Here is a 26,628-nt window from a genome sequence, read left to right as displayed (position 1 = left end):
CTTTACTTAGAGTAGAAGCATATGCAAAATAATCAGTAAGATCAAACCAGACTGGAAGTTAGTTAATCAGTATATTTATTACTGTTATTTTCACTTTTGTTCCCAAATATTGGGCACAGGTCTAACAGTTATTGATAGTATCGCTGTACCAATAAGTGATCATTTTTACTACTGTTGCTTCATCTTGAATTCTAATTCCTGCAGTACTAGCATCATAGAATTAAGTACCATCACTTCATGTTTTGTGGGATATTTTAATATGACCTGCTGGCATACTCAATTTATTTTGGTATTATTAAAGTGCTCTCTCTTACTAAAGGAAAACTGCTGGAAGGCCATTAATAAAAAGCAGAACAAAAGTTTACACATCAAAGTACTGTCTCCCAAAAACTTGATCGAGTGCTTTATGTTAAATATAAATAAAGTCCATTAATTCATTTGCTTTTTTGAGGAAAGAAAAACTTGCAGAATTCCATGTATTCAGGTGGATTTTTATCCCTCTTCCCTGGGTCCCTTGGGACATACGGACTTTCCTCTAACAACACAGTCTGAATGCTTATGGTCACAAAGATAAATGAAATCCATCAGTAAGAAAAACATTTGAGGGGTATACAGGAAACAAAGAATGATTCAACGCATTTTGGTTTTTTTTCCATTCAACTGAGCTAACTCAGTGTGCAACTCTACTTTGTAGCATTATTCATAGCTTCATATAAACTCACTAGTTTCATTTGTTATAAACACAATTGAGAATTAAACATATGCTACAGAATTCAGAGCTGTTGAAGTGAATTTGATGAATAATTAGACTTCTAGTTCACTGAAGCATCACGTAATTTCTTACAATAGTGTGGCTGCAGCCATTTCATTCATCTTCAACAGCTGCTAATTCTAGATGGAAAAATTGGAAAAGTGGGAAAAATATATTGCCTTGGTAAGACATGATGTAGCTCCGAAAGCTCTGGGCTGATCACTTCATCAGATACGGCTTAGTCTAGAAAGCTTCAGTGTATGTGAAATTCATTTAGCATAGACAGCACAATAACAGACTAATCATTAGACATGTTTTCTGCCATGCTGACAAGATTATGCTGTACTGGCCCCATCCATAAGTATGCTCACATCACACTGCCATTGTGCATCAAGAAACAAATCACAGATGCACATGTACTAGCGCTAGTTGTTAACATGATTAGCACAAGTGGTTCCAGTTGTAGATTGGGGTCTGTATTGCTATTAGAAATAAGTAGGATAAATGCTTTAATTTTCCTAATGGAGCCATTAGTGAAAACAGCACTTGTCTGCAGTCTGTTACATGTTGCAATTTAGTAATACTTTTACAAAAAGTAAGAAATTGAAAGGGTAACAATAGGCATCATAAGCAAAAATCATGTCATTGCCAGAAAGACACAACTAAGTGGAACAGCACCAGTAAACCTGAGCATTAGACATAAGTAGAAAAGCAAATCAATATTACCTTAATATATCTTTCAGTCATAGAACATAGAACAGTACAGTACAGAACAGGCCATTCAGCCCACGATGTTGTGCCGACCACTGATCCTAATGTATGCACCCTCAAATTTCTGTGACCATATGCATGTCCAGGAGTCTCTTAAATGTCCCCAATGACCCTGCCTCCACAACTGCTGCTGGCAACACATTCCATGCTCTCACAACTCTGTGTAAAGAACCCGCCTCTGACATCCCCTCTATACTTTCCTCCAACCAGCTTAAAACTATGACCCGTGTTAGAAGTGAAATAGTCTCTGGCTATCGACTATCTATGCCTCTCATTATCTTGTATACCTCAATTAGGTCCCCTCTTCTCCTCCTTTTCTCCAATGAAAAAAGTCCGAGCTCAGTCAACCTCTCCTCATGAGATAAGCCCTCCAGTCCAGGCAGCCTCCTGGTAAACCTTCTCTGAACCCGCTCCAAAGCATCCACATCTTTCTTATAATAGGGCGACCAGATCTGGATGCAGTATTCCAAGTGCGGTCTAACCAAAGTTTTATAGAGCTGCAACAAGATCTCACGACTCTTAAACTCAATCCCCCTGTTAATGAAAGCCAAAACACCACATGCTTTCTTAACAACCCTGTCCACTTGGGTGGCCATTTTAAGGGATCTATGTATCTGCACCCCAAGATCCCTTTGTTCCTCCACACTGCCAAAAATCCTATCCTTAATCCTGTACTCAGCTTTCAAATTCGACTTCCAAAATGCATCACCTCCCATTTATCCAGGTTGAACTCCATCTGCCATTTCTCAGCCCATCTCTGCATCCCGTCAATGTCCCGCTGCAGCCTACAACAGCCCTTTACACTGTCAACGACACCTCCAACTTTTGTGTCATCTGCAAACTTGCTGACCCATCCTTCAATCCCCTCATCCAAGTCATTAATAAAAATTACAAATAATAGAGGCCCAAGGACAGAGCCCTGTGGAACACCACTCACCACAGGCTTCCAGGCAGAATATTTTCCTTCTACTACCACTCGCTGTCTTCTGTTGGCCAGCCAATTCTGTATCCAGACAGCAATGTTCCCCTGAATCCCATTCCTCCTAACCTTCTGAATGAGCCTACCATGGGGAACCTTATCAAATGCCTTGCTGAAGTCCATATACACAACATCCACAGTTCGACCCACATTAACTTTTCTAGTCACATCCTCAAAGAGCTCAATAAGATTTGTGAGGCATGAGCTGCCCCTCACAAAGCCGTGTTGACTGCATTTAATCAAGCCATGCTCTTCCAGATGGTCATAAACTCTATCCCTCAGAATCCTTTCTAACACCTTGCAGACGACAGACGTGAGACTTACTGGTCTATAATTGCCGGGGATTTCCCTATCTCCTTTCTTGAAGAGAGGAATTACATTTGCCTCTCTCCAGTCATCAGGTACGACTCCAGTGGAGAGCTAGGATGAAAAGATCTTCGCCAGTAGCGAAGCAATTGCATTTCTCGTTTCCCAAAGCAGCCGAGGACAAATCTGGTCTGGGCCTGGCGACTTGTCAATCTTACTGTTTGACAAAATTTTCAGCACATCAGCCTCCTCTATCTCTATCCATTTAAGCAGGCACACCTGCTCTTCAAAGATTTCATTCACTACAAAGTTCATTTCTTTCGTAAAGACAGAAGCAAAAAAAACTCATTTAGGGTTCCCCTACCTCCTCAGACTCCAGACACAAAGTCCCTATGCTATCCCTGATCAGCCCTACTCTTTCTTTGACCATTCTCTTATTCCTCACATAAGTGTAAAATGCCTTTGTGTCCTCCCTCATCCGTTCTGCCAAGCCTTTCTCGTGCCCCCTCCTGGCTCTCCTCAGACCATTTTTAAGCTCCTTCCTCGCCTGCCTGTAATCCTCTAGAGCTGAGCTTGACCCTAACTTCCTCCACCTTACGTAAGCTACCTTTTTCCTTTTGACGAGAAGCTCCACCGCTCTCGTCATCCAAGGTTCCTTTATCTTACCACTTCTTGCCTGTCTCAGAGGGACATATTTATTCATCACTTGCAACAACTGTTCCTTAAACAGTCTCCACATGTCTATAGTGCCTTTACCATGGAAAAATTGCTTCCAATCCATGCTTCCTAACTCATGTCTAATCGCATCATAGTTTCCTCTTCCCCAATTAAATATCCTCCCATTTTGCCTAATCCTCTCCTTCTCCATAACTATGTAGAATGTGAGGTAGTTGTGGTCACTATCACCAAAATTCTCTCCCACCACAAGATCGGATACCTGCCCCTGCTCATTGCCGAGCACTAAGTCTAGAATGGCCTCTCCCCTCATCGGCCTGTCAACGTACTGAGTTAGGAAACCTGACAACTTACAAAAACAGCTCCATTCAAATCTTCTGCTCGAAGGAGGTTCCAATGAATACTGGGAAAGTTAAAGTCACCCATTACAACAATCCTACTATGTCCACACTTTTCCAAAATCTGCCGACCTATGCTTTCTTACATCTCCCTGCTGCTATTGGGGGGCCTGTAGTAAACCCCTAATGAGGTGACTGCTCCCTTGCTGTTCCTAATTTCCACCCATACTGACTCGGTAGGCAGATCTTCCTCGACAATGGAAGCTTCTGTAGCTGTGATACCCTCTCCGATTAGTAGTGCTACACCCCCTCCTCTTTTTCCCCCCTCCCTATTCTTTTTAAATGCTCTCAACCCTGGAACATCCAGCAACCATTCCTGCCCCTGAGAAACCCATGTCTCTGTTATGGCCACAACATCATAGCACCAGGTACTGATCCATGCTCTAATTTCGTCACTTTTATTCCTGATACTCCTTGCGTTAAAGCAAACACACTTTAACTGATACCTTGGTTCCTTGCCAGGAAAATCCTTCCCACTAGCTGGTCTACCTCTTGCTATTACCTCATGTGCATCAACTCTCACCTCCGGTATACAGCTCAGGTTCCCACCCCCCTGCCATACTAGTTTAAACCCTCTCGAACTACTCGAGCAAACCTTCCACCCAGGACATTGGTCCCCTTCCAGTTCAGATGCAACCCGTCCTTCTTGTACAGATCCCACCTTCCCCAGAAGGCATCCCAATTATCTACATATCTGAAGCCCTCCCTCCTACACCAGCTGCGCAGCCACATATTAAGCTGCGCCCTCTCCCTGTTCCTCGCCTCGCTATCTCGTGGCACCGGTAGTAAACTAGAGAACACTACTCTGTTCGTCCTGCTTTGCAGCTTCCATCCTAACTCCCAGAAATCACGTTTTATATCTTCAATCCTTTTCCTGGCTATATCAGTGCCAATATCTAACAAGATTTCTGGCTGTTCTCCCTCCCCTTTTAGAACCTTACAACACCCGATCGGAGAAGTCCCGGACCCTGGCACCAGGGAGGCAACATACCTTCCGGGAATCCCGATCCTGACCACAAAATCTCCTGTCGATTCCCCTAAATATCGAGTCCCCTACCACAAGTACTTTTCTATTCTGCCCCCTTCCCTTCTTTGCCACAGTGTCAGACTCAGTGCCAGAGAACTGACCGCTATGGCTTTCCTCTGGTAGGTCATCCCCCCCAGCAGTATCCAAAATGGTATACTTATTGATGAGGGGAACGTCCACAGGGGATCTCTGCACTGTCTGACTGTCCCCTTTCCTCCCCCTAACTATAACCCATTTATCCTTGTCCTGAGCCTTAGGAGTGACCAACTCCCGGTAACTCCTCTCAATTACCCCCTCAGCCTCCCGAATGATCCGTAGTTCATCCAGCTCCAGCTCCAATTCCCTAACACGGTTTTCAAGGAGCTGGAGTTGGGTGCACTTCCCACAGACGTAGCCAGCGGAGACGTGTGCCATGTCTTCCACCTGCCACATTCTACAGGAGCAGCAAGCAACTGCCCTAGCATCCATACCCGACTTATCTGAACACCCACTCAGTACTAAAGTAGAAAGCTTAGTTCAAGTTGCTATAAAATCAATAACAAACTTGATGACTATTCAACAGGCAAATCAGACATTCCACCATGCTTTCTTTAAAACAATACTGGGATGAATTCATTTGCACATCTTAATTTTGGATAGTTGAGCAGGATCTGGATAAGCTGGGAAATAACAATGTTGCAAATTTACTGTTGCACTAAGCACTTGGGGATTTTTTTCTCTTTTATCTGTACAGTAGAGCAATTTACCTGTGGGAGTATAACAAATCCAAAAGGTTTATGAATTCTTGCTTAAAGTTTGAAATTGTTCACACAATGAATTATTGAACCATATTGTGCAGAAGAACTGTACGAGTATTACTGGTCTGGTGTTAATTACATTTCATCAACCTCAGAACACAAAGAAAGCCAGTGTATACTACTCAGCCACTTAACAACAGTAGTATGACTCTTTCCTAGCTCATCTGCAATCAAGCAACAAATATAGAAATAACTTTGACATTTTAAACTAGTTCAGAGTCTGCGACACTAATATTTCTAACTACTAGTTGATATGACTGATAAGGAATCCTGCAGTTTCTAGAAAATTCCAGTTAAATTTACAGATTACTCAATAGGTAACCAGATACCACACTGGGCTTACATTCAGCTTTTTCCTTTTGGCAAGCTAGCTGAAGGGTAGTCCTGTTGACGGAGATGAATGAATCCTCTCTCCATCACCTGTAGTCCAGTTGGAAGCACTCTTGTCCGAATCAGAAGGTTTTGTGGGTTCAAGCACCACTGCAGAAACTTGGACACAAAATATACACTAACACTCTAAATGAGCACTGAAAACATGCTGCATAGTCAGTGTGATACCATCCTTCATAAGAGATATTAAACAGAGGCCCAATCTGCTCTTTCAGGTGAGATAAAACATCCCCAGGTTTTATGTAAAAGAGAAGCAAAGCTATTTTTCCAGGAATCCTATTAATTTTAAATCACTATCAGTAAAAATAAATAATTTGGAAGTGCCGGTGTTGGACTGGGGTAGACAAAGTTAAAAATCACACAGCACCAGGTTATAGTCCAAAATGTTTATTTGGAAGCACTAGTTTTTGAAGCGCTGCTCCTTCATCAGGTGGCTGTGGATATAAGATCATATGACACAGAATTTATAGCAAAGGAGTTAGAGTGTCACGGTGCGGTAATGATGTATTAAACAAATGTAGGTTAAGTCTTTCATCTTTTAGAATGGGATATGCTAGTTTCAGTTCTTTTACATCTATATCCCAGAACTCCTTTTAAGTCTCATTCTCAAGATAGCTTTAGCTTTTCTAACAATAGGTGGCATCTCAGTTCAGACAATGCATTATAGGTGTGAGGTTAAAGTTTGTCTGTGTCCCAATGTTGGATTTATGCAGTTTTGAGCAAAATAAAATGCAATTCTGCAAATATAAATTCACCTCATAAGTTTATGTGTGTGTGCAAGCAGGACAGAGCGAGTGAGCGAGCGAGCGAGCGAGCATGTGAAAGAGTATGTGTGAGTGTGTGATGGGGTATAAGCCTGTGAGAGGGTGTATGCATGGGTGAGTGTAGGAGATGCATGTGTGCACATGTGAATGAGTGAATGATCAAGAGAGAGTGAGCGAAAGAGAGAGCAGGAGAAAATAGTGCAGTGAGGTCACCTGTAGTATGAAATGAACCCAGGGTTCCACTTAAGGCCATTCTCATGGGTGATAGCTTGGCTATCAGCCTCTGCTCAGCCACTTTGCGTTGTTGCTTGTCCCCAAGTCCACCTGGGAGGATGGTCATCTGAAGGTCCAAGACTGAATGCCCCAGACTGCTGAACTGTTCCCCTACCGGGGAAGAGCACTCCTGCCTGGCGTTTGTTGTGCATTGTCCATTCGTCCGTTGTTGTAGCGTCTGCTGGTCTCACCAATGTACCACGCCTCAGGGCATCCTTGCCTGCAGCGTATGAGATAAACAACACTGGAAAAGTCACGAGGACCTGTCGCATTCACAGTGAGAGGAGTCACCACGTGCAATGGTGGTATCCGTGTCAACACTCTGACACGTCTTGCAGCTGCTGCTGTCACAGGGTTGTGTGGTGTAGTCCTGGGCAGTTTGCTGCAAACAATGATCCATTTGAGGTTTGGTGGTTATTTAAAGGAGAGAAGTGGAGGTGTGGGGAAGGTCTTGTCGAGGTGCTTATCCTCATTGATAACGTGTTGCAGGCTGCAAAGAATATGGCGCAGTTTTTCGACTCCCGGGAAGTATTGGACAACGAAAGGTACCTATTGGTTGTAGCTCATGTCTGTCTCCTAAGGAGGTCATTATGGTTTCTCGCTGTGGCACGTCAGAACTGGCAGTCAATGAGTTGACCATCGTACCCTGATCTTATGAGGGCATCCTTGAGCACTTTCAAGTGTCTGTCACATTCCTCCTCATCTGAACAGATCCTGTGTATGTGTAGGGCTTGTTGCTGGGGATGGCTGTTTTAATATGTTTTAAAGGGAAGCTAGAGAAGTATAGCATCATGAGGTAATCTGTGGGTTTATGGTAGAGTGAGGTGCAAAGGTGTTAAAAGTAAAGAGAAAGATTATCTTGTCACTGCCACGTTGCTCTTTGTGGAGCCATCTATGCATAAATTAGCTGTCATGTTTTCTATGTAACAGTGACAACAGTGTCAAAGTTCCTTATTGGTTATTTGAGCTTTGGGACTTCTGGAGACAACCCTTACCTGATTCTTACACTGTTGGGTCTGCTTTTGTCAGCTCTACCAATCCCTTCCTACCCCTCTCTGCACATCAAATATTCTGCAGAATGGAAGGATGCAAACAGTCAGCGTCAGTCATTTCTTCTGTATAGCCCTGAAAATTATCCATATTCTCAAAAGCTCATTGTGGACAAGTTCACTAACACCTTTGGCCTTCAAAACAATGCTTCCCATCTCACTGTAAAAATCAATTCTCCCTTGACTGTACATTTTGTGTTTGTTTCCCCAAAACACACTTTCCCTCCTCAATCACAGCCTGCAGGGTCTTTGTGTCATTCATGCTTGCAGCTCAATGACCAAATCTCTCCTAGTCAAGGCACAATATTTCATCATGGTGACACCTACTTTCTTGCTGCAATGTTTATTCATTCAAGCTGTTGCTATAATATTCTAACTGCCTTTCTGGCATCAAATTCTCAACTAATGAAAGCTAAAAGTAAATCTCTGGTTTTGGCTCAGACTCAGTAAATCCTCTGACTATTCACCAATGCTTCTACCACTCCCTCACTGCTGTTAAAGATATCATTCATTTCTTGGTCACCATTAGGTCAATTTTCTAAAGCTCTACAAACCAGCTCCACTGTTTCACCCTTTACAAGCTTCAGCTAATCCTTATCCTTGCAGACCACATATCCGTTACCACTATATTCCACTTACTATAGCTGTCGGGAAATAACGGTGATGGCACTATTAACCATGATTTCTTAATGTATCGTCTTCAATTACAAGACCACAAACCCATAAATTCCGCTGAATCTAGATTACAGCTCTGGTCCAGTCTTTCAGATATAATTCTGACACTTCTAAAATCTCTATCATCTTGCAACCCACCCAGTTTTCAAAACGCCTCTTAAATCTTACTTCTTCCAACTTCATCATTGGTCTCTTCTTACTCAAATGATAAGGTCTCAGCACCCTTCCCCCCTCCGTTATACTGCTTAAACACTACGATGTTCTTTGGAGTTGCAATAAAAATGAACCACATGCACAGAGTAAGGAAGACAGTAAAAAGATTATATTTCTTAAATGTACATTAAAGCTCACAAAACATTGGGAGATGTGTTGGGAGGAGATCTATCTACAGTCTGGACAATAATATTGGTGATTTTAACTATTCCCTTAAATCAGTTTATTTTGGAAAAGTAAGTGGTCAAAGCGGGGAACACATTTCTTAGACCAGTATTGTGAACACAGCCCAACTCGGGGAAAAAAAACTTCACAGAATGAGGTCATTCCTACAATAGCTTTTCAAACATGCATCCTTATTGAGTGCCTGCATTTTCCCCATACCCTTGCATATTTCTATCCAAATAGTCATCATGCCACATTTGATTTAATTTCTGGAAAACAAACAACATCAGAATACAGGAATTGGAAAATAACAACCATGTCACAATTAGATTCAATGTGAAATAAAAATACATAGAATAGGAAGGCTGCACCAGAAGAAAATAGTAAGGTTACCCTATTAGTGGAATAATAGCAAAGTTGTCAAATACATATCTATATGTAGGGTGGCACAGTGGCTCAGTGGTTAGCACTGCTACCTCACAGCACCAAGGACCTGGGTTCGATTCCCACTTCAAGTGACTGTCTGTGTGGAGTTTGCACAATTTCCCAGTGTCTGGATGGGTTTCCTCCGGGTGCTCCGGTTTCCTCCCACACTCCAAAAGATGTGCAGGTCAGACAAACTGGCCATGCTAAACTGCCCATAACGTTAGGTGAATAGTCAGGGGTAAATGTAGGGAAAGGAGTCCAGATGGATTACTCTTCGGAGGGTTGGTGTGGACTTGTTGGGCCGAAGGGCCTGTTTTCACACTGTAAAGTATATAAATGACATATATACACGTGAAGACAAAAGGGGTGTATCAACTGATAAGAACTCCTTTTTAAGTTTTTCATATGCATAATCATTTCCTTGCCATACTATCTCCCACATCCTCTTCAGTCCCATAGTTTTGATCATTAACTGAAATGCTGAAGGAATGGCTTTACATTTTCAAGTCAGGATGGTGAGTGGTTTTAAGGGGAACTTGCAGGTGGTGGTATTCCCAAGTATCTGCTGTTCTTGTCTTTCTAGATGGTGGCAGTCATGGGCTTGAAAAGATGCTGTCTCAGGAACCTCAGTGAATTTACACAACACATCTTGTCAACAGTACACACAGCTGCTACTGAGCGTCTGTGAAGAGGCCAGTGAATATGCATACATATAACATCAGGCAAATGAGCTGCTTTGTAATGGGATAGTGTCAAGCACCATCTTCCTAACCTGCAATCTTCTTCCTGACCTCTCCGCCCCCATCCCCACTCCGCCTATCATCCTCACCTTATCACCCTCACCTTAACCTCCCTCTACCTATCGCATTTCCAACGCCCCTCCCCCAAGTCCCTCCTCCCTATCTTTTATCATCGCCTGCTTGGCACACTTTCCTCATTCCTGAAGAAGGGCTCATGCCTGAAACGTCAATTCTCCTGCTCCTTGGATGCTGCCTGACCTTCTGCGCTTTTCTAGCAACACATTTTCAGCTCTGATCTCCAGCATCTGCAGTCCTCACTTTCTCCTTCAGTACTCTTAACCAAGGTAGATGGCCTGACTTGACAGTTTAAAAAAAAGTGAGAGAAGTTGCAGTACAACTTGTTAGAGTACATTTCTGCTTCTACTAATGGTCCTCAGCACCTCATGGACGTCCAGAAATGTTCTCTTTAAGCTGCGTGGCAACACACAGGTTCATGCAGCAGACGGTAGAGGACCTAATTCCTCTCAATGCGATGAAATAACAGAGGAGCTACTGACCAATTTACTCTAAAGCTTGCCACTTCCACCTATTTAGAATTTTAAGGCTCCGTGCACAGCAAATAATGTCAGCATGCCGATTGTGGCATCAACATCCTGTTCCAAAAGTTACTGCACTGCTCTGTGGAGGTCCTTGCAGCCATGATGAAAATTACAAGGAACACCGGTACCCAGTCTTGAATTGTTAGATCTGTTCAAAGCCTATCCCAGTTAGAATGGTGGTAGCGCCACACAACACAATGAAGCGCATCTTACCCTCACCACTAATTTCATCTCCCTCTGCAGCCACTGTAGGCACAGTTAGACTATTCACAAACTCAACATGTTTTTTGATGGTAAGCATTTAAAAAGTTTTAAAAACTGCTAAGGCATTAAAGTTAACATTGTAGAGGATGAAAGTATGGCAAAGCTGTTAAATATTTTACATCATTTTCTCAATAAAAAATATTCCAAATGCAAAACTGCAGATGTACTGGAAAGTGATGTGAAAAACAATTAGAGATCATTGTAAAATAGAAGTTTGTGTCCAAATAAAATAGCAACAGTAAAGGTTTGCAGCCTTGATAGTTAAGACTGGTGCAGGACATCAGAAATGAAACTGCAGGAAAACAGTAAAGATATGATGGGGCACTGACCTAGAACATAACAAATCTCCATAAAATTACAAATCTTTGTAAACACACAGAAGATAGGAGGACCTAATTCCTCTCAATACAATGAGATAACAAAATAACTACTGACCAATTACTTTAAAGCTTGCTACAGAAACTTATTCAGAATTTTAAATCAACACTAGTCAACTTTTGATATGCATAAGCCAATCAAGAACAGCAAGTTTGGATTTCTTTAAAGCAAGTTGGTTTGATAATGTATTGAGAAAAGTACACTGATTTGATAAAAGAAATATAGATTAGTTCCTATGGTAGGTGTATATTAATCAGGAGGAGTAGGCCATTCAGGCCTTTGAGCCTGCTCTGCCATTCCGTAAGATGATGACTGATCTGACTGCAACCACAAATACACATTTCCATCTACTCCTGATAACTTTTCATTTCCTTGAACTTAACAAGATTTACCTCTACCATTAAACTATTCAAAGATCCTGTTCTCACTCTGCTTTTGAGGGAGAGTTCCAAAACTCACTTCTCTCCAAAAAAACTTTTGTCTAATCTCCATGTTTACTTGGTGACCCCTGATTTTTAAACAATGGCACCTAGCCACACAAGAGGAAACATCCACACAAGACCCCTCAAGATTTTAGATGTTTCAACCAAGTCACCTCTTGCCCTTTTAGACTCAAACCTAGTCCATCCAACCTTTCTTCATACGACAACCTGACATTCCAGGAATTAATCTCAAACCTCCACTGAAGTGCTTCTGACAAATTTATGTCCTTCTTTAAATAAGATCAATCGATAATGTGTGTAGTACTTCAAGTGAGGTTTTATAAGTGCATTGCATAACTGAAGTATAACCTCCATACTCTTCCCCTTGCGATAATTAATGACATTTATAGCTTTCTTAATTTCTGGTTTACCTGCACTCTAACTTTTCAAGATTCATGCACAAGGACACCCAGGTCCCTCGACATTTCAGACCTTGGCAATTTTTCACTCATTAGGTTAGGACCAAAAAAAAGGGGGTTTTATTCTTCCTGCCAAAATGGATAATTTCACAATTACCCACATAATACTCCACTAGTCACATATTTGCTCATTCACTTAATCAATCAATCAATATTATTGCAATCTTCATGTATCCTCTTCACAACTTACCTTATCCTTGTGTCAGCAGCAAATTTTCCATCATCCAAGTTATTTATATAAACTATAAACACAGTTGAGATCCCAGCACCAATCCCTCTGACACATTACTCAGTACAGCTTGCCAGCCTTAAAATAAAGCCCATTCACACTTACACTCCACTTCCTGTTAGCCATCCAATCTTCTATCTGTGCCAATGTGCCAACTGCTATACCATGAGATTTTATTTTTCACAACAATCTTTAACGTGACACCTGATCAAATACATTCTGGAAATCTAAGTACACCACAACCACACCCAACTGATTCATTAAATCCAATTTCCGTTTCACAAAACCATGTTGTCACTGCCTGATTATCTCACACTTCTCCAAGTGCCCTGATAAGAATAGCTTTCAACATTTTAACTGGCCTGTAGTTTTCTGCTTTATGTCTCCCTCACCTTTTAAATAAAGGATTCACATTCACTAAAGTCCAATCTAATGGAAGTGTCCCCAAATCAGGGGAGTTTTAGAAAATTAAAACCAAGGGGAACTCGAGATTGACAACAAATGATCCATCATCAGAATGAATAAAAAAAGTTCCTTGGAAGTGCAAATGAATGAAGGTAAACCCAATCTAATAGACAATTGTCGAATATAGATTTTAAAAGTCTTAGGATACGTCAAACAGTTTGGGTGCCTCGTTAAAATTAATATATTCAACTTATAAAAAGCACTCAGTTATCACTAATAAAAATGAGAGGGACTGGAGATATTACATTTATTTGAGCTAGAACAGAGACAGTCAAGATGAAACTTGGAGGTTTTTTTTTTAAAAAGCTACCAAGCATTTTGTTATATTATTAACAAAAGACTATTTTTCCTGCTATGAGAACTATTGATAAGGGGTTATGTAAAATAATCACTGAGAAATTAGGAGAACTTTTATTCTACAGCAAATTATTAAAGCTTAAAAGTGTCTTACTGGAGCCAGTAGTTGAAATAATGCTTAAATCTGGTTGCGTTGTTTTCTGAGGTTCAACCCGAGTAGACAAGAGGAAAGAGCCAGAAGCATGGACACAGAGTGTTTTAAGTGGAAAAATGAACATATAAAATAGGGGAAGATTCAGGCTTAATGAGAATGTGCAGCACAAAAGGGACAAGTTTTAGATTGCTCTGGCAAAGAGCCAGGATAAGCACAATGGTTGAATGGGCTCCTTTAGATCAGTAAACTTCAAGAGCTCAAAAGCATGTACATCAAGATTTTAAAGATATGTAACATTTCAATCTTTAAGGTATTCAAAGCTAGAATCCCATATTTCATTACTCCAGGTGAACCACAATCAAACACAGTATCGTATAGTCTGGCAAAAATACTAAATATTCAACATCAAACAGTAGAAGTAGTGATACAGTCGGGAAAATTAGTTCCATATTCAGTTAAGAAAGAGTATTTTCTTTACAAAGTCTCAAGCATACAAATAAATCAAGTGATAGATGAATGAACACAATGTAGATATGACCAAATAGCCAGAAATTCCAAATCTTCGCTTCTCAGAATTGGTATGTTATGCAGTTGCAATTAACTGGAACTTGATTTAAAAGCACTTTGGATTCCAGCCGCGCATTTCTTTCTCAGTGCCAAAAGAACAAAAAAAAAAGAGGGTTACCACAATAAAAGTGGGTGCTCAAATGTCCATTTTCCCAATTTCTCAGCTAAAAAGATACACAAGACAGAATCACTCATAACATGTTAACAAGAGAGGGAATATTTTTATTTCCTTTCATTTTCTTAAAAATACACAATTTTTTTCAAGTTAATGGAAGGAATTTTCTAAAATGTTCCAAATGAACGTCAGGTTCAAAGGTTATCACTGTAGTAAATCTGTAAATAGGCTCTTCCTCTTTTTTTCTCTTGCACAGAAGTCACATTTTTCCTTTAGCTTTTCAACATCAGGACACAACAAGACTCAAGGTCCAGAATAGAAAACGTGTAATTTTCCAAAGCGTATTTTTGTTTCAAAACTTTAAATATAACCAGTGGTCCAACAATATTTTAGGGAACAGAGCACAATGCAGAGAAAAGTGAAAATGAGTGAAAATGAAAATGTAGAGTTTTAAAATTAAAACAACTAGATTAACCAAAATAACATATTTTGGCAGTAAAAACTCTATTGCTGTACTGAATACAATCCCTACACAGTCAGCTGAACCAAACTGAACACAAATGTGCTGCTTCCTTCAATTTGCAATGGAGTTTCAATCCCAATATTATACCAAGCATTAAAACTGGTTAATTTCATCTAATGAACTATTTACTTTGCTTCAACTCCTTCCGAAAACCTTACATGTTACATCATTGTTTCACAACACCATTTTTGTCAGCCTTATCAGCTCTGTCTTACATGCAAAATAGTTCAAAATTCTACCACCGACTATCTTTCTATCCATTATGTTCATTCTTGCCACACCTGTTTAAAAACCTTTCATTGTTTTTCTGAACCTCTGCAACTTCCACCAGCCTTTCGTTTTCTAATGTTCGCCTTCGTAAGAAATAGGAGCAGGAGTAAGTCATCTGGCCCCTCAAGACTGTTCCACCATTCAATATTATCATGACTGATCTTTTTGTGAACTCAGTTCCACTTACCCACCTGCTCACCAGAATCTTTAATTGCTTTACTGTTCAAAAATCTACCTTTGCCTTAAAGACACTGAACAAGGTAGCCTCAACTACTTCACTGGGCAAGGACTTCCAGAGATTCACAACTCTTAGGGGTGAAGAAGGTTCTCCTCAACTCAATCCTAAATCTGCTCCCCCTTGTAGACGCTCTGCCCCTAGTTCTAGTTTCACCTACCAGTGGAAACAACTTTCCTGCTTCGCTTATCTATTCCCTTCATAATTTTGTGTGTTTCTATAAGATTCCCCCTCATTCTTCTAAATTCCGATGACAATAGTCACAGTCAACTCAATCTCTCCTCATACACTAACCCTCTTCCCTCTGGAATCAATCTAGTGAACCTCCTCTGCATCCCCTCCAGTGCCAGTACATCCTTTCTCAATTAAAGAGATAGTACTCCAGGTGTGCCCTCACCAGAACCCTATGCAGCTGCAGCAGAACCTCCCTGATTTTAAAATCCATCCAACTAGCAATGGAGGACAATATTCCATTTGCCTTCTTAATTATATGCTGCACCACAAACCAACATTTTGCGATTCGTGCACAAGGACACCCAGGTCCCTCTGCACAGCATCATGCTGTAATTTTTCACCATTTAAAATTTCAGCCAATTTTGCTATTAATCCTATCAAAATAGATGACCTCACATTTACCAACATTGTATTCCATGTGCCAGATCCTTGTCCACTCACTTAACCTATCTATGTTGCTCTGCATACTTTGTGTCCTCTACACACTTTGCTCTGCTACTCATCTTAGTGTTATCTGCAAACTTTGACACTGCACAGTACCTTTTTATATTCTACATTTTTGTGTTATGTTTTCCATTATTTTGATCACACCATGAACATGTTGCAATCTAATCGTATAGGGCTAAAATAATGCAAGTGCATTCAATTTTACATTTAACAAAATCTGAGTTTGGACTGTCATCTACTTTGGCTATTCTGAGTCCAAATATTTTCTACAACTTTGACGTCTAGAAGATGTAACTAAGACACAAGTAACAACTTTAATTTGAGCATTGTCAGGATCCTTGTTTACAAATTTCAAAGTATTCAATGTCATCAAATATCATAATCTTCATTTTGTTTAATTTCATTTTGCCCAACTATATAAACTCAAACTAATAGCATTAGCTAAACTCTTACTTAATCTCCCTATGGTTTAATTTACTTTTACGTGGAACAAAAGCAAACTAGATCTGAAGCATGCCATTTAGATTATTTTTTAGGTCCAAATCAAAAGGAAACTACACAAGGCAACTGCTCCCAAAAAGCACAAAGGTTTGCTTTTGTGATTTTGTTTAGGGAAAAGCATTGGTCAGAACACTAAAAAACAAAATGCGCCCTTCAAAGTCAAGCAAACACAAGTCCTCAGTTTAATATCTCCTCCAACATTCCTTCAGTTCAAATGAGAGTCTAGCCCTGGAGTGAGACTTGAAACCACAACTTTCTGATTCAGAAGCAGTGCTACCAGACAAATTCAATGCTTTATGTTCATTCGGATTAGATAAACTTTTGGATATAATAATAATAATAATAATAATAATAATAATAATAATAATAATAATAATAATAATAATAATAATATCATCTTTTGGAATGCTATCAAAGGAGGAAAATTCAAATAATTTTCAAGCAGACACTATGTCAAATCAATCCTTAGTTCAATCAATGTCTGGAAAGAGAGTCACCTTTCCACAAAAACAATGAATCCAGCAGCTAAAAATTATCTTCTTCTGACACAGCTTCTGGACCTCAAATCATTCAAGTACCAACTAATCTACCAGGTTAAGCAACTACCTAACCATTCATGGACAGAAGTGCAGAAAAGGCTCATAAAAATACAATCGAATCAATATAATTTATATAGTTTTTAAAAATTACACATTACACCTTACCAACATATTTTTATCCTGAACGTAGGTATGAGCAACGAGTGCAATAAGGAAAACTGATCAAATCCATTTGAAGAAACAACAGACAACAGACAGACTCAAACATTGCTTCGATATGGAATAACTAAGGTCATCAAAACCTTATCATTAAAACCTTAACCTTAACCTTAAAACCTTGTCATCATTGTTAAAAGGTCATCAAAACCTCTTTTGAAGGTTACTTTAACAGTTTTAACCACAATTGTACTTCAACTGGAAGTACATGATCGCCATTAATTACCTTAATAGACCTTGCATTCTTTAAAGTTGTTGTTTTTAAACTTGCGTGGGGGTTACCTGGCAAACTCCTGAAGACACTAGTCTGACATTTTGAATGATTTGACTGTTGACCGCTCACAGACATCAGAGTCATAGAGTAATAAGGAATCAGACGCTTCAGTCCAATCAGTCCGTGGCAAACATAATCCCAATAAACTGGTCCCACCTGCCTGCATTTGGTGCATATCCCTCCAACATTTTTTATTTATGTACTTATTCACTTGCATCCAATATTTCCCCTGGAAGTTCATTCCACACATGACCACTGTGTATAAATTGCCTCCATGTCTTTTTTATATTTTTCTCCTCTCACCTTAAAAATGGCCCCACCAGGAAAAGGCACATGCCATTCACCTTACTTATACTTCTCATGATTTTGTAAACCTCTATAAAGGTAACCACCTGACTACCTACACTCCATTGAAAGAAGTCCCAGCCTTTCCTTATAACTCAAACCTTCCATTCCAAACAACATCCTGCTAAATCTCTTCTGAACCATCTCCAGCTTAATAATATCCTTCCGACAACAGGGCAAACAGAACTGGACACAGCACTCCAGAAGAGGCCACATCAACATCCTATACAACCTCAACATGATGTTCCTACTCCTCTACTCAATGATCTGAGCAATAAAGGCAAGCATGCTAAAGGATCTATATTAGATGCAAACTTCAAAAGAATTATGTACCTGAATCCCTAAGTCTCTCTCTGTTCTACAACATGTATCCATAATCCTGCCCTTCTTGATTTTACCAAATGCAATAACTCACATTTATCCAATTTTAAACTCCATCTGCCACTCTTCAGCCACATTTTGAAATGCATACGGATATGTATTCAGCAACACGAACAACAAGCTATGTTAGCAAGTATAGAAAACTGAAATAGATCTGATGACTGATGAACAAAAATTTGAAAACTTTGCACAGATTCAGGATTTTAGAAGGTTGCTTTAAAAGTGCATATCTTGTTATTCAACAATTTTCATCATTTAAATTATGTAAAATACAAATTTTAAGATCATGCCTAAATAACAAAGGGTGCGATATCATTTGATTTGAAAGAAACTTGATTAAGTTCTTTGATCAGTTACAGTTCACAGAAAATTCAATAATTCAAATTAAGCAACATAGCCAACACAAACTGGGGATTTAATGTAGACAAAAATTTGAATCACATAATTCCCATCATAACATCAAATTAAAAGTAAGTCTTTGATGTCCAAACTTTATTCTGTACACAATATTATTGCTTGATACATTGATTATAACTTATTAAAAATTGTTTGTTGCCCATTGATGATGGACATTACAATACTGATCAACAAATATATATAACTTGTTGGATTTCACTGTAGAAATAACTGAGGCTAACAGCGCCCACTATAATTGAAGTGCAAATTGGACACTGTCAGCAGCTATACCTAAACAGTTAAATGTGAAAATCAGGAAGCTGCTGTCTCAGATGTATAGCTGCTTCAGGAGCTGTGCCACGCTGGGAAGTCATCAAGACACTCATCAAACAATATTCAGCCACTACACCTGCCTGATAAGCTCACAGAAAAAGCTATGTGAAAGGAAACTTTTAACATTTTGATAGACCTTACTTACTACCAAACAGTCTTTGGAAAACAGATACTGAACTTTACAATTAGAGAGCTACAATCCTTTAGAGGTTAATTATTCAAAAAATATTATATTTTTTGAAAAACTGTCTCATCACTTCCTCAATTCTTTATTTCTCTGTCTTCATTTCATTTTATTTATTTGATGGTAGACTTAGAATATTTGACACTTCCTGGTTCAAACACTACTTTGTCATATTAATTCTTCAAACTGACTGATTCAAGAAATACACTGTGCATAGACGCAGCTGCAAAATGGTATTGCTTTGCAAAATTGTTCACAAAATATTTGGGAATACACAAATATTTGTAAATGAACACTGTTGAGGGTGGAACCCAGCACAGAGTTTGTACATACAGTAATATCTAAGATACTTTAACCTTTTTCAAAAAGTGTAGTTTATTCTCTATAAATGTTATTATTTCAAATTGCATTTAACAATGACGTTGAAGACACAGTGGCCATCAAATTCAAAAATCTTTATGTGCAGACAGTATAGCAGATCAAACCAACACTAGGCCTATCAAAGTACCAGAAAAGAGTCATGATAGGAGAATGGTCTCCTTTTCTAATGCATCATACTATGAGACAGCTTTTATGGGACCTACAATGTGATCCAAACTCTGCTTCCTGCAGACAGCTGTTGCAGTAGTTTGGTATACCAAAACTTACAAGTAAAAATAAATCTAAGAAATTGTAAGGAAGAGGAGAGATGATGAAAATAATGAGTAAATTCAACAAATGCATCTTCAATCCAAAACAATTTCCTATTTTTGTTCCTTAAAATTATAACTTTGAACAGACAATATTGGTTTACATATTTCCTACGTGCATACTAAACACTAAGTTATCTGTTGACATTTTATGAGCTATTCAGCTGAACTCAGTACAGTGTGAACCTAACATTGATATGGATTAGAAAAGATACATTTCAAAACATTCATACTGTGGAAACAATGTAATAATCTTACCTCAGACACTAAAAGGTTTTGAACATTAGCCTACTAGCATTCTAAAGAGTCTCAAAAGTTTAAACTGCGTGAATTGCAACAGACTATCATAAATCCCAATAAATTCTTTCAGTAAGTAGATCTGCTACAATTTAAAAATCTGACATTTTTGCCTGTAATGGAATCATTCAAAATTTGAAGCTTAACACCTGTAGCTTATATTCAGACTAATTGTGACCGTGCATTTCACAGAGAATTTGCTCACCCATGTTCACACACTTGTCTTTCTACCAAAACAGCATGCGTATCACGAAGATCATGAAACTTAATATTCAACTGTTTACATATACGGCATAAAAAATTATATTTAAGAAGTTTCACACACTTTATATTCATTAAATAAAATGCAAAACAAGTTAAGGATAGGCAAAGATGTCATGGTTTATAACAGTGGTTTCAGGAATCCAGCATAAATTTTATTAATGTGAATTATGAAAAAATCCTGTTAAGTGCCACCATTTCTTCCTGATTTGTGCTTCCTGTGGAAGTTCTGCTCCAGGAACTAAAATTCATAAACTTAATCATCTACTTTCCAGATCCTCAAAGCTGCCCAAAACATATGAACAAGGGGAAAAAAATCTCTTATGGAAGTTAGCATTTTATAATTGCACCTATTGTATTTTTGAATTATTGTTTGGAAACTCAAAATTCCAGTAAGTCAATTAATCTTGGCAGTAATTCTGAGTCTTTAGAAATTAGAGATCGACATTCTCACTTTATCTCATCACCAACTACTTTTATGTTGAAGGATGATAAAACGATCATAATATTAGACAGGTATGCAAACATATATAGTAGGTATATAACTGATGAGATTTTAAACTATGAGGCTGAGAAAATTCAATTTAATGTTGAATAAACTCCATCTGTGCTGGTTCTGGAACTACCAAGCTCCTGGCATCAAGTGTTATTATGGTTGGCAAATTAGACAAACTGCTCAGCACTTACCAGCAGTCAGTTCTCAGAACGTAAGCCTTAATCTGCAGCAGTGACTAAATTCACTACTTTTGCACAAGACGAGAGAATATAATCCAAATAACCTTGAAATCAACGTGCCCCTTTATTCAACCATGACTTAACATTTCTAAGGGAATGTTAAATGTCAAAACAATTCTCAATGAAGAGCAGATTTTAAAATAGGTATCAGTAATGCTATAAACTAAGCAGCAAAAGTCATTTGGGGCCACAAAAGTATTTTAATTTTTAAACATTTTTTTAAATGTGGTTAGTAGTTGATTTCAATGAAACATAAAATCCCACCTGCTCTTGAAATGTGTCATAACATCTCTGAACAGGATGGTTAGAAAATATCTAGAACAACTCAACTGAAAATAGCACCAAGTAAATAAATGTAAAAATGAAGCAGTAGGAGAAATAAAATGTTGTAAGGAAATATTCCTTTCAATTGAAACAAATTTTTCAGGAAGCAAGTCACACAATAATTCAGGTTGTTTTAATAGAATTTAGATACAAACATATATCTAATTAAAAACAGAACCAAAAAAATTGAGCAAAAAAATTAACAATCAAAAAAAACTTCAGATTACAATGTATTCTGATGAAAGGTCACTGATCTGAAACATTTAACCTTGTTTCTCCCTCTGCAAAGGTAACCTGCCATGCTGATTATTTCCAGCATTTTCTGTTTTTATTTCCAATTCGAAACATTCTTTCATTCAAGGTAATAGACATCTGCAAAATAAATAGTTGGATCCAGCAACTTGCACCATGTCTAGACTTTTAACAAATAATTGGATGAATTGTGTGCTTAGATCGAGAGTTATCAAAGTACACAGCAAAGTGTTAGAGGTCCTACAACATCACAAAAACAAAGCAACCAAAGATATATCATGTATTATACAAAATTGAAAAGGCGCTTTTTTTTTCTCAACTTACTTTTGAAAGACAAGAATAAAATTTTAGATTTTCCTACAGGAGACTAAATGGGTACAAGATATAGTGGGGAAAAAAACACATTCTATGAAACAGGTTGGCCAAAAATCCAAATTTTTTTTTTGTTTTTCATTATGAACTGGGCAGAATTGTGTCAGAAGTACAAAAACAATTATACAATTTAAGCAAATTTTCAATTTGCTCCCAGTCCGGTTTGATTGTAATCTTGTACACTGTTGAATAGATATCTCCAATCTAGAACTGAAGGTACAATCTAGAACTAAAGGCAACATTACTTTTCTGACCCTCAGGGATAAATACTATCATAAGTATGTCTCCCAGACGTACAACAATAAAAGCTTGGTCAATTACAAGTTGCTGTAAGAGCAAAGAGTAATCCTGCTGCCTGCCAAACTTCACCAAAAAAAGCATGTCATTACTATTTGTGAGGCCTTGCAGTGTGCAAAATGGCTGATACATCTGCCTACTTAACAAGTGCACTTCAAAGTAACTTGAACATGAAATGTTTTTACACAAGGCACCACATTCATGCAGTTTTTAAACTTTGAAAACATTGAAATGCAATCAAATTCAGATGAAACCTCTTACGTTGTACTCAGAAAAGGATTCTGGCTTTTGCAGATTGCTGAATACAGAACACGTTTGTTGAAACAAAAACAGAAAAGAAGGTTTTCTATTCTCTTCCACTAATAAAACTGCAGCCCCTTTCAACCCTACTGCAATAAAGCTCATTTCCTTCAATTATCATTGACTGACTAGAGCACACCAGAATCTAGAAAATATCTCTACTTCCAAATTGATTGTAGTTTGTTATTCCAAATAAATTTAAACTGGTAAAGAAAATGTCCAATACAATATAAATTCTATTCAACAACCACAAATCCTTTGTTCTATGCCTAGATTAAACTTAGGGTGAAATGTTCACCATGAATGCCATGGTCATATATGTAACAGGTCCAGAATTTAGTTAGTTTTTCTCTCAAAGAATGGTGGCCTGTTAATTCAAACAGACACACATGCAGTGTTAAAAGTTTCGTACCTAGCCTTTTTTTGTACTGAAATATAGATTGTGTTTTTTTCAAAAATACAAAATCCTTCTCTTGACGTGGGTGATGTTTGCAATGCTGTATGTATTTTAAGCCGATCCCAATTGCATGAGAAGATGGATAAAGGACCTTTTCCTTGACCAGCTGCATTTTTTGAACTTCAGCAATAGGGATAGATAGAATTAGAGACACTTACTTTATTATTATCCCACGAGATCAAATCTCAAAAGACTGATCCATTAACTGTCTCTTTACATATGGCCAAAAGCAAGACTGGTGTCACCTCAACATACCATTCAGATATATGGCACAGTGCGCACCACAAGACCAGGCAAAGACAAATTTTGAATAACCTTACTGAATTTACAAAAACAAATCCCTGAAGGGTTCAAGCTCAAATTTGTTGATACAAGATAAGGGCAATAACTAAAACCAAAAAAATTAATCTAACATAGCAAACTATGCTTATAAGAATATAGGAGCAAATTAAGCCATTGGACCCATCAAGTCTGCTCCACCAGTCAATCACGGTTGATATGTTTCTCAACCCCATTGTCCTGCCTTCTTCCCATAATCCTTGATCCCCTTACTAATCAACCCAGTACAAGATACAAAAAGCAGATCCCCACAATTTCATGCCGACTCTTCTTGACATCCATACAGAGTACCAAACATTCTGAATTTCATGAGACATTTAAACTCCAATAAAAATCAAATCTGAGAAGCTCCACCACAAACTCACCTGAACTAATTCAGTGTTAACTCCTACATTGACACAGACTCTTGCTAGCTATCATGTTCCTCATCATCATCACTAACAAAATGCTTCTGCCACGCCACCAATTAACAGAACAGCTTTTCACTTCACTTACAATGATTGCTGCACTGAAACTAGCAATAAATTCTTCAGTGTTAAAAAGAATTTTGGTACACATCATTTCATACAAATAACACTTATCTAGTTACAATATAATTTAACTTTCTTTTGAAAAAGAATTCAGCTTGCCATCACAATGGATTTAATCCAAGTTAAGGGAAAAATTCATTGTATGCAGCAATGTTGCAGTTTGTAAATTGACAGATGGGAAGTGGCAACTGACTTTTACCTAAGCCTACAATAGTACAAACAAAGAGATTTGGTAGCTTGCATCCTGCTGAGTTGTATTACCAAGCTGCCATTTAAAAAAATACCAAATGCACAATGATGAAAATTCAACCTTACTTAATTGACATGAGCTTAATTTGATGTCTACTATCAGAATCAGCATCTTAATGAAGAACTAAAAACAGAGGACGATATTAGCAATTCCATTGAAGAACATTCTCCAAGAGTTTAACATTTTTAGCCAACTGCAGTTTAGAATTACATTTCCCATAATAAAATGTATAACAATATATGTCACTACAGCTGCAACATCATATGAATTCTGATTCAAACCTTTCCAAGGAGAGGTGAAGTTGGTTAATTCAGATTCTAGAAATTCCAAGTCAACCACTTGCCATGAAAGTACGTCTTAAGAAGTCATGAAAAACTGGTACGGCTGTGGGTTGGTCTACAATATTTGAGCAAGAATAAGGATGAAGATGCCATTCTTCACTTTAAAAAAAGAAGAGAGTGTCACAGTGAAAAAACAAAATAGTTATGTTGCCAGTTATCTTCAAATGAACTATTACTATTGAAGTAATCAAACTTTTTGATCTTGAAAAATCAAGTATACTACGCATTAGTCCGTTATAAAGTTTTATTCTTTCCCGATAGTATACCCTTTAACATAACACCAAAATCATTGAGAATGTATTCCAATCTTCAATTCTACTCAACATTGAAGTAGGAGTAAATGGTACTCAATGTAGCATCTTCAAATCATATGTTTCAATTATTCAAATGAAGTGGCTAGGAATCTTGCGAACCAAAGAATTTTTACTCTGGTCTTTCATTAAAGGTCAAATGTTTTACCCCTTATGCAAGATCACAGAATATCCTGTCAACTTATCTCACAATTTGCTGAAAGCTTCAATAACCCTTAGGGCTTCATTATTTAATGCAGCAGCAATACTTCTTAATCAATCACTGAAAGATTGTCCTAGCATTGCCACCACCAGTAATGGACCTGTTCTAAACTCTAACTGTGGCGCAGATCCAATTGGAAGATATCAAATTGATCTCTCCAGATGTAACCCACACTTGAAAGGGCAAAACCAAACAGTTGCGCTGGGTGTGTTCCGAATTACATGCACAAAATTCAACATGCTGACAAACCCATATACTGTACTGCTTTACTGAAATCCTAGTGACAACCAGAGTTCAATAGGGCAGCATTTCTTCAGTCAATACAATGAGCCATTAGTACACTAGTTTTGAGCAACCTCTTTCATCTTCTGGAGAGGAGAAAAACAAGACTAAGAATATTAAAACACTATTAATTGAAACATTTGAGAGCATGTAAAAGCTTGAGTCATAAAGATACAATTATGGTTGTAGTAGTGCCCCAATTAAATAGTAAGAGCTACATGATGTAATGGCAAGATTCTCACACACCTGAAAGATAGTCTCAAAATTGTAATATAGAGAAAAAGGGTAAAACATCCACTGAACAGTCCCATAGTACTACAAGTTCAAATGTGAGAATGCCCACTTACTGTAATAATATTATATCTTTTAATTATAGGTAATATATGTATACATACAACTATGAAAACGTTCTTTCTTATTAAGAATATAATCCTTCATGTGGTGCTATCAAAATAATTGAGCATGAAAGTGAATATAGAAGTTATAAAAGTTCTATTTGTTTAGCAAAGTCAGCACAAATTAGCAATGTTGCTGATGTACAAGTACTACAATTTTAAATCAAATGGGCATATCCTACCATGTCTATAACTACTGCTTTGATACCCATAGTGCTCATTTAAAAGTTTGTAATTGTTAACATATCCAATTATTCTGCAAAGCTATAAGATCTTGTTTGAAGTTTGTTTCAAGTTGTTCATCATTTACAAAAAAACAAATCTATTCCTTCCTTCTTTAAACCAAGGATTTATGCTATGCCAGAAGTACTTAAACATAGTTTGACATCCAATCTTTATTTGTAAATATCAACCCATATCCCTCAAAAATTTCTGACAATCTAGAAAAATTATAAGGTGAATCATTTCCCAAATTAAAACATTTATTGAAGTAGTTGAAATTTGGTAGATTTAGAAAACGAGATTCCTAGTGTGATAGCCCAATATGATTCAATACCTGTCCACTTTAAAATTTCAGAAAAAAATAACAGGAAAAATTAATAACAGCAAAATATTATTTGGAATAATAAAATTGAATTATAACGTCTAGATGTTCAGCTCTTTCCATCATAAGTAGGTTAGAAGCAAAACATTTGAAACGTGCGCTAATAAGTAATGGTAGCCACTGAAGCAAGATCCTCATCGCCAA

At 38.0% G+C, this 26,628-nt stretch overlaps 1 protein-coding gene across 4 annotated transcripts in view; it reads right to left on the bottom strand.

Annotated features, from left to right (window-relative positions):
- Positions 1–26,628, bottom strand: part of cnot2 (CCR4-NOT transcription complex, subunit 2) — a 149,472-nt gene that overhangs the window by 122,015 nt on the left and 829 nt on the right. Inside the window, exon 1 of one of the 4 annotated variants that reach the window (XM_087997111.1) lies at positions 24,693–24,789. The exons of 1 other annotated variant lie outside the window; for it this stretch is intronic. In XM_087997111.1, the coding sequence (XP_087853237.1) occupies positions 24,693–24,695 (3 nt within the window). In that variant the 5' untranslated portion in view covers positions 24,696–24,789. Of the gene's footprint in view, positions 1–24,630; positions 24,790–26,628 lie in introns of those variants that run through there. 2 more of the 4 variants (XM_087997112.1, XM_043709758.2) reach the window with 2 other exon arrangements.

This window comes from Chiloscyllium plagiosum, unplaced genomic scaffold, assembly GCF_037043375.1.
Source record: "Chiloscyllium plagiosum isolate Xiang-an unplaced genomic scaffold, Cpla_swu_hap1 HiC_scaffold_19, whole genome shotgun sequence".
NCBI lineage: Eukaryota > Metazoa > Chordata > Chondrichthyes > Orectolobiformes > Hemiscylliidae > Chiloscyllium > Chiloscyllium plagiosum.
The sequence above is the reverse complement of the archived record's forward strand: the minus strand, read 5'-3'. Positions and strand labels throughout refer to the sequence as shown.